The sequence below is a fragment of the Abramis brama genome (genome assembly GCF_963993115.1).
Source record: "Abramis brama genome assembly, chromosome: 1".
Lineage (NCBI taxonomy): Eukaryota > Metazoa > Chordata > Actinopteri > Cypriniformes > Leuciscidae > Abramis > Abramis brama.
The window spans coordinates 75,727,284-75,736,342 of record NC_139963.1 but is presented as its reverse complement, the minus strand read 5'-3'; the positions used below and the strand labels follow the sequence as shown (position 1 = coordinate 75,736,342).

The 9,059-nt window shown below is 40.2% G+C and overlaps 2 protein-coding genes across 2 annotated transcripts; one reads left to right on the top strand and one right to left on the bottom strand.

Annotated features, from left to right (window-relative positions):
• Positions 1–2,162: 2,162 nt before the first annotated feature.
• On the top strand, positions 2,163–5,713 carry ndufa6 (NADH:ubiquinone oxidoreductase subunit A6). Its single transcript, XM_084124775.1, has 4 exons — positions 2,163–2,244; positions 4,224–4,427; positions 5,317–5,432; positions 5,514–5,713. The coding sequence occupies exons 1-4, from the start codon at positions 2,175–2,177 to the stop codon at positions 5,643–5,645; spliced, it is 522 nt and encodes a 173-aa protein (XP_083980901.1). The 5' UTR covers positions 2,163–2,174; the 3' UTR covers positions 5,646–5,713.
• A 495-nt stretch (positions 5,714–6,208) lies between these two features.
• Positions 6,209–8,570, bottom strand: smdt1a (single-pass membrane protein with aspartate-rich tail 1a). The gene is made up of 2 exons (XM_084124181.1): positions 8,072–8,570; positions 6,209–6,689 (listed from the first exon to the last, which is right to left on the bottom strand). The coding sequence occupies exons 1-2, from the start codon at positions 8,198–8,200 to the stop codon at positions 6,552–6,554; spliced, it is 267 nt and encodes an 88-aa protein (XP_083980307.1). The 5' UTR covers positions 8,201–8,570; the 3' UTR covers positions 6,209–6,551.
• Positions 8,571–9,059: the final 489 nt, after the last annotated feature.

The window sequence follows — 9,059 nt, the reverse complement described above, 5'->3', positions numbered from 1 at the left end:
CAGGGGGTGGAGATTGGTAGGTTTAGGTATATGTAAGGTGGGAGGAGTTGGATCTGGAAAAGGTGTATCCAGTTCCAACTCCTCCCCCTGGATCGTTGATCATCACAGACGCATCACAGACGCTGCTCCGTGTTTAAATGATCCTCAGCTAAAACAGCGACGGAGAGTTTGTGACAGCAGACATTGAAGAGGAATAAAGCGGAGGTGGAGAGATATATTTCTGCAGTTCAAAGCGCCTCTCCCTCTCAGAAAAAGGTAAGAAGAGCGAACCCAGGCCTGAAGATGTCAGAGATTAGCCAGAATGTGGACATGTTCAATTAAACTCTCTTTTACTGTCTTAGCTGAAGGTCATCTTTAACTACAACACAACTATTAAATCCTTTTTGGAAAAAAAAGTAGATAAAGGGGTCTGAAAAGTCACTAAAAATAGCGACAAAGCAGTGAAGTGTCACCCTCTACAGGTGATCATGTAAATCAAGCTATTTCACAGCAAACAATCAGGGAATACAGATATACTTTATTTCTTAGTCAGTAAACAGTTTATTTTAAAGGAAGTCAAACTCAAGGATGTCCAATGTAAAAGTCAGTTAATGAAGTGCAGAATTATGTTCTTACTAGAGACATATTCATGATGATAATGTTTCATATCAAGCACATATCCTAATTGAACAATATTCATAATATCGTGTTCTAGTGTTAAAATCAGATGTTGTAATAACAGCTGCTTGTCATGATCTGATGTTATATGGCTTTAATGAAACTCTCTGTGTGATTGAACAGATTCCAGTTGAGATTAGGAAGAAAGTCACACACTAACACTGCAGGATCCTCAGACATCCCAGATCAGCAGAAAACAAGACGACGGAGAAAGAAACGACTCAAACCTACACACACACACAGAGAGAGAGAGAGAGAGAGAGAGAGAGAGAGAGAGAAACGAGACTCAAACCTGAACACTCTCTCTCTCTCTCACACACACACACACACACACACAGAGAGAGAGAGAGAGAAACGGGACTCAAACCTGAACACTCTCTCTCACACACACACACACACAGAGAGAGAGAGAGAGAAACGGGACTCAAACCTGAACACTCTCTCTCTCTCTCACACACACACACACACACACACACACACAGAGAGAGAGAGAGAGAGAGAGAGAGAGAGAGAGAGAGAGAGAAACGAGACTCAAACCTGAACACTCTCTCTCTCTCACACACACACACACACAGAGAGAGAGAGAGAGAGAAATGGAGGCCAAAAACGAGACTCAAACCTGTGGATCTCAAGAGGAAAGCGGGCCGAGGCTTGTTCGATCCAACAGTATGAGCCAAGAAAAGCCATTCAGTGAGTGTTGTTCATTATAGACCTTTCACAGATGTGTGTGACTGTGTTTGATTGAGAACAATATCCCATAAACTCAGTATGTTTGTGATTTCTAGTGTGTCATGATCCAGACGGGCCTGTGAAGTCTGATTCTGATGACAGAAGGAGTGAGGAGATTCTCTCATCAAAGCCCTTCATCACTGAGGTCCATCAGCAGTGGATGAAGACCTGATCATCATCATCATCATCATAATGTTTCTTGCACTTTACTGCGAACATTTCATCTGCATCTTAAAGAAACTGGTTCGGTTTGACTTTGTATATTATGCATTAATTCACAGCTTCTATTGTCCTTATTTTTAATGTTGAATTTGATGTCATGGATTTGATTGCAATCATTAATGCATGTGTATGTGGGTGGGAGACATGGCATGCAATTCTACCTGTCCATGATGTCATAACCTAATAAAAATGGGTATTTTTTTAAAAATATGTATCTTCATGTTGTTCCTCTGACAAGATATTATTACAGCATACCATAGCAGTAGTTGGTGTATAAAGACTCTACTTCAAATTTTTATCTAACATCAAAATTGTCATGTGGTGTGACTGTCCGGGATATGTGTGACCTTACTAATATGACAATATATATCAGCAAAGTATAAATAATTGATAGATTTACAGTTTAAGTAACAGAATTAGGCTATTTCAACAGACACAGAAAGTGTTGATGTCTGTGTATGATTTTAAAGCAAGTTCTGGCCAAATACATTTTGTCCGTAAAATGGGCATCATATGGTGTGACACTGCAATCTATATTTTGAACGGGCAATAATTTGGACATCATTATGATGAAGAGGTCCACACTCAACCAGGAAGTTGCAGTGCCATCTCTGGAGTGGTTTGCAAGGTCAAGAGGTGAGTTCTGGCTTTTTAATTTTTAATGAAAAAGCTCTGTATCTGATATGCTCACTAGTGGTCAGTGTTTTGTGTCTTATGGTGTGACATTATTTACATAAAAATGAAACACTTTTATATACGAATTTTACTTATTAATTCTTAAAAATCATTCCTGCCATGTGGCAATTTACATGCTAAGTATAAGCTAGCTGTTTTTAGTTAACCAAGAGATTAGCTTAACTGAACAAAACGTCATATGGTGTGACACTGTGTCATATGGTGTGACTGTTTTTCTAAGTCACACCATATGATATATTTGTCACAATATTACAAACACCTTTTTTAATGATAAATAAATAACTATTCAAAACATATTCAATTATAATAGTGAATGTTTAATAGTGAACATTAAATTACCTATACAATTAATGTATTTCTTTTAAATTTTATACTTAATTTAATGTTCTTGAAGTGAGATGGTGTTTAATTTACTCATATTTAAGAGTTTCTTATAATTTTAAAAGTTTTTGATTAATGTTTTGATTAATGTTAACTGAATTGAATTAGTTGAATGCAAATAAAATACAGTTTTTTGCATTGACAAATTGTGGAGTGGTGCAGTTCATCATATAGCGTGACACTATATAATTTGGTGTGACATTCAGAATTGTACCAGTAAAAATACTTTCTTAATTATAAATCATAAAAAAGTCAACGGAACACAAGAGAAACAGTATCAGCAAGAGTCACAAGCATTTTCATAGATTTATAACTGGGTTTAACATAATTAATCTAAAATATCTGGAAAGGCTGAGGAGAAATGACTTACTTTGCATAATGATTTAGAAAAACAATACAAAATCTAATGAATCTGCACAAAAGAAATGTTAAATCTTAAGATAGTAATGAAAACAATTTATGTTGAAGTTAGTTACTTAGGGAGAGTATATCCCATTTTCATTTTATATAGAATAACTTTTATGTCACACCATATGACAATTTTAGGCACGAATGCAACAAATTGGTGAATAAATCCAATTTCAAATACAAAATCTAAAAGACCACATATATTGTGGGAAATGCAAGAGTCAGTACAACACAACTCAATATTTTTTATGCCTAATATTTGAAGTAAAAAATAAAAACTTTTTTCAGGCTTATATGTGTCCCACCCATATATATTGTTGTGATGATGCAAAACTTGTGATTTGTTCTGCATTGTAAATGTTCAAATCTAAGCACTTCATATCTGTGTTATGTCGACTACATACTCTCTGATTGATTTGTGGGGAAAAACAAGCATTGCCTCTTCAATTCAGGGATATTATATTGATCTGACTGAGCTGATGATGACATCACTGTTTTCTAGAGCTGCTTTTTAGATGAAATGAACTAATTTAATAAATTAATGTCTTTACAACTGAACTGACTTCAGCTGAACAACGACACTATTCTCATTTTAGAAGATGCTTTACAGCAGAATTCAACTCTGTTCCCTTTATTGAATCATTTTCCTGTTATCACTGTAAAGCTTCTTTATCTGTATTTTATAAAGCATTATATATATTAGTAAAATACTATATATTAATATTATACTTGTTTTTGACAAAAAAAAAAAAAAAAAAAACATTAATTCCTATAGTTTCCCATTAATTCCTATAGGAGTCAAATTGACCCGTTAGGGCAGATCCAGTCAGTGTGTGTGTGTGTGTGTGTGCATTTCAGTTTCAAGAGTGACAAGGTCTGATGAAAAATGAATAAATCACACTTTAAATTCACATGAAACGAGTCTTCCGCGTGTTAGCAGGTTTTCCAGGACAGTTGTTGGGGAGGACGGTGAATTAACATCTAGTTTTTGTCATATTTATGAGATGAAAAGTCGATTTTATGACTTAAAAATTGGTCAAAGGGAGATTCGCATCACCCGAGTCCTAAAGTGATGACAGAAGTTAAATAAAAAATAAAACAGACGCACGTGTGTGTGTGCGCGTGCGCAGTCCCGCGGCGTGTGTTTGATTGGCGGCCGCGGCGCATGCGCAGAGCAGAGCAGCAGAGGCGCAAGATGGCGGCGAGCTCGGCGACCCGAACAGCCTCCGCGGCCGCTAAAGTCGTGAGGCCGATCTTCAGCCGGGACCTGGACGAGGCCAAGCGCAGGGTTCGGGAGCTGTACCGGGCCTGGTACCGGGAGGTGCCCAACGCAGGTACTGAGCGCGCTCGCACCGCGAGACACACACACACACACACTCAGACGCGCGTCAAGGTCACAAACACACGAATATACAGAGAAATGCTCACAGTTACACTACAAACTACACACACAACTGCAGAAACACTCGGTCTGACTGTTAAACATGCACTGTTTCTATGATGTAACCCCTCTGTGTGTTTAAACGAGCTGAAGGGTCGATGTGAAACCACCACTCTTATATATTATTATATATATTAGTGTTATAGCTATTATATCTCTGACAGGAACGAGCTTTTTAATCTGTTCACCGAAAAGATTCGTTCAGTGATTCATTCTGCCACGGAAACGAGGCTAATTATCCCATTTTTAATAATAGTAGTAAAATAACACAGTGTTTATGTGCTATCACAGCTTTCCCTAATATTATTAAGCTCATGAATTAATGTATCATACGCTTGAATAAACGCGAGTTTCAGTAAATGTTGTTTATGATTATTATTAGTAATTTTATCGATCCTCTTTCTCTGTTTGTTGAAGTTTCACATACTGAACTGAACCGAACGACTCAGTGATTCAGTGACTCTGTGATTCAGTCAGCAGATCCTCCAAACATTCAATCGTTCACGAGACTGGTGTGTGTTGATGTTCTGACCCGTTAGTCACAGAAGTGAATCGAATGAGTTGGAAGGATTCGCTCGCGTGTGTGTGCGTGTGTGTGTGAGTGAGTGATGTTTCAGTCAGTCACTGACGTGAATCGAGTGAGTCAGAAAGATTTGCTTGCTAACCTGTGTGTGTGATGCTTCAGTCAGGCACTGAAGTGAATCGAATGAGTCATGTTCGTGAGCTGAAGGATTCGCTCGCTAACCTGTGTGTGTGTGTGTGTGTGTGTGTGTGTGTTTCAGTGCACACGTTCCAGCTGGACATCAGTGCGCGTCAGGGCCGGGATAAGGTGCGAGAGATGTTCGACAGGAACAGTCACGTGACGGACCCTCGGGTCATCGACATGCTGGTCATCAAGGTGAGGAACACACACGCCTGCTGTTAGTGTGTGTGTGTGTGTGTGTGTGTGTGATGACCTCTGTGTGTGTGTGTGTTTCAGGGCAAGATGGAGCTGGAGGAAACCATCAACGTGTGGAAGCAGAAGACTCACATCATGCGCTTCTTCCACGAGACCGAGGCGCCGCGTCCCACAGACTTCCTCTCCAAATTCTACCATGGACACGACCCTTGACCTTTGACCCCTAATGTGTGCTGTCATTTCTGCTTCTGTACTGTAAATACACTCGTGCTGAAACCCTCCAGTCTGTGTGTGTGTTATATATCATCCGTCAGTGGATTATGCTGATATTTACTCTTATATTTGAGCTATAAACTCATTCCAGTGTTTCTTCTGGCCATCAGTTGGACTGAGCAGTGTCATGATGAGGCTAGAGGAGTTATATCATCAGTGTCATCATCAGTGTCATCATCAGTGTCATGATGAGGCTAGAGGAGTTATCACGGCGTGATGAGAGAGGGGCGTTATGATGAACTCTCCTGCATTCAGAGAGTGTGTGTGTGATTGGTCTATCCCTTCATTTGCATAGTACATTGTGATTGGTCTATTCCTTTTTCATTTGCAGTGTGTAGGGATTGGTCTATCCCTTCATTTGCATAGTGAGTTGTGATTGGTTTAATCATTTTTCATTTGCATAGTGTGTTGTGATTGGTCTATTCCTTTTTCATTTTCATAGTGTGTAGGGACTGGACACACACAGCTGTAACGTGCCGACACACCTGCAGTGCTCATGTTCCTGTGGGAACTGATACACTTTATTTTACAGGATTCTGTGATGAAGAGAAAGTTCAAACAACAGCATTTACTTGAAGCAGAATCTGTTACATTAGCAGATCCTCGTTCAGAGTCGACACATTGAATCATTCACTCAAACGTTTGCGTGTGTGTGTATACATATCTCTATTATAGATCCTTGTTCAGCAGAATCAGTAATTCAGCATCGCTATGTCTCGAGTGTAAACCGTTCATGAGTGTCCCAGACAGACGAATGATGAGTGTGTGTGATTCACACACAGATCCTCCTCCAGTGTTGATCGGGTGAAGAAACACACACACACATACACACACACACACACACACTCAGTCGTAATCCTCGTCGTCCTCGGGCACGAAGATATCGTGTTCCTCCAGTAGAGCGGCGAAGCTCTTGCTGATCTGAGTCCCGACGTACAGGAACGGGGCCACCACCATCATGATGCGGACCAGGCCGAACGCCGTCTGCACACACACACACACACACACCATTACACACTCAGCCTGTGTGCAGCTGTGTTCGTGTGCTGAATCATTACTCTCATGAAGATCGAGGAAGACTCGCACCACGTGACGTCCTTCATTCTACAGGTGAACTACACACACACCTAATTTATTACCAAGTAAGAACGTTTATAGGAACGTGTGGGTTCTTTTTTGAACGTTCTCTCCAGGTTATTTTTAGGTTTTACTTGTATAACCATATGCTCTGCTGAAATGTCATTTTTTATAAAGTATATTTTTATTTATTACTCTGGATTAGATCAGTAAATAAAATACGTATTCTATTTTTCAGGTAAATACAATTTTATAGTTAAAAATATTAAGCCAAGATAAGCGTAGTATGGAAAGCATGCAGATCATAAATACTTTCTTTACTGCGCGCCCCCGATCTGCACGCGCTTCTCCAGCACGCGCTACTTCTCTTCCAGAGAAAGCGCGCACTCGCGTAATTTAAAAATTAACTGTTGTTTTGTTCTGACTGACATCGACTTCTTTATTGAATAATTACATATAATTTATATTTTATATATATATATATATATATATACTACTACTCGTATAAATATACTTAAGTAGATTTCAGAGAGATTCGACAGCTAATTTGACCAAAAGAGAGATCCTGCTTAATTCAGTAGTAAGAAATTAATGTATTGTTATCCTATAGTTATCACGTTGTAATGTCTGTGAATAAATTTCATATAAAAAAAAATAAAAAAAATCAGTGTTTGGTTGAAGAAGTAAATGTTGTGCGCAAAACGTAAAATCAGTGGTAGCCAATCGTATGGATCAAATCTGATGTAATGCTTCATAAGGAGGTTTATGTGCTCGTATTATTTGATTAAACAATAGTTCAAAACAAGATTTGTAGTGACTGACGTCCATTCATCCGGCTTCCATGCCGCTTATAACGGGACGCGGGAGAATATGTCAAATAAACAGGTTTCCCGGAACCAAAAATGAGATGGGTATAAATTAAATTTACCGATGAAACAAAAACGTTGGACCCGCACTCGGTCTTCATCAGACTCGCCTCTAATAGACACGACGTGAATTATAATCAGTAGTTCAGCATATATTACGTTGCTACTATTAAAGACCCGCGTGCGCGCCCATTTGACGGGTCTCGTCTCGTTCATGTTTACGGCAATTCTTCAGTCCGGTGTGTAGATCTGACCTGACTGCGAGCTTCCCTGCTTATGATCAGCAATCGCGTTGTGTGTGTGTGTGTGTGTGTTATTGAACTGATATCTCTCTCTCTCTCTCTCTCTCTCTCTCTCTCTCTCTCTCTCTCTCTCTCTCTCTTTCTGTGTGTGTGTGATCGATTGATGACGTTACTCACGCACTTTCTTGGGTTTGGGCAGGATGGCGCCTCTGGTAGTCCTCACTGCGGTCCGGTGCGGCTGAGACTGAACGAGCCGAGCGCGAGGAACCAAACAACCGACCGAGAGAGACACGACCCGACGAGCCGACATGATCACCCGCGGACGACTGACAGATGAGTGTGTGTGTGTGTGTGTGTGTGTGAGAGAGAGAGAGAGAAACACGACCCGACATGATCACCCGCGGATGACTGACAGATGAGTGTGTACATGTGTGTGTGTGTGTGTGTGTGTGTGTGTGTGTGTGTGTGAGAGAGAGCTGTGTGTGTGTGAGAGAGAGAGAGAGAGTGTGTGTGTGTGTGTGTGTCTGTGTGAGAGAGAGAGAGAGTGTGTGTGTGTGTGAGAGAGAGAGAGAGAGAGAGTGTGTGTGAGTGTGTGTGTTTGTGTGTACGTGTGTGTGAGAGAGAGAGAGAGAGAGTGTGAGTGTGTGTGTGTGAGAGTGAGTGTGTGTGTTTGTGTGTGTGCGTGCTGAAACTAGCGCTGAAAAACAGCTGAAAAACAGTGTCGACATAAGCGTTTTACTCACTCACTCACACACACACACACACACACACACACACACACATATAGTAAATTGTTTGCATGGTTATGAAATATTGCATAACGCAGTGCGTGACTCGACATGTTGCTGCTGTTTCCAGGCTCAGGAACTCTAGTGTAGCGGGTAAGTTTAAAGGGTAAGTTAACTCTAGTGTAACGGGTAAGTTAACTCTAGTGTAGCGGGTAAGTTAACTCTAGTGTAGCGGGTAAGTTTAATGGGTAAGTTAACTCTAGTGTAACGGGTAAGTTAACTCTAGTGTAACGGGTAAGTTAACTCTAGTGTAGCGGGTAAGTTAACTCTAGTGTAGCGGGTAAGTTTAATGGGTAAGTTAACTCTAGTGTAGCGGGTAAGTTAACTCTAGTGTAACGTGTAAGTTAACTCTAGTGTAGCGGGTAAGTTAACTCTAGTGTA

Coding starts and splice junctions, on each gene's coding strand:
- ndufa6 (XM_084124775.1), top strand. CDS start 2,175: ATGATGAAGAGGTCCACACTCAACCAGGAAGTTGCAGTGCCATCTCTG. Junction 4,428..5,316: donor CCGGGAGGTGCCCAACGCAG/GTACTGAGCGCG, acceptor TGTGTGTTTCAG/TGCACACGTTCCAGCTGGAC. Junction 5,433..5,513: donor TCGACATGCTGGTCATCAAG/GTGAGGAACACA, acceptor TGTGTGTTTCAG/GGCAAGATGGAGCTGGAGGA.
- smdt1a (XM_084124181.1), bottom strand. CDS start 8,200: ATGTCGGCTCGTCGGGTCGTGTCTCTCTCGGTCGGTTGTTTGGTTCCT. Junction 6,690..8,071: donor TCCTGCCCAAACCCAAGAAA/GTGCGTGAGTAA, acceptor GTGTGTGTGCAG/ACGGCGTTCGGCCTGGTCCG.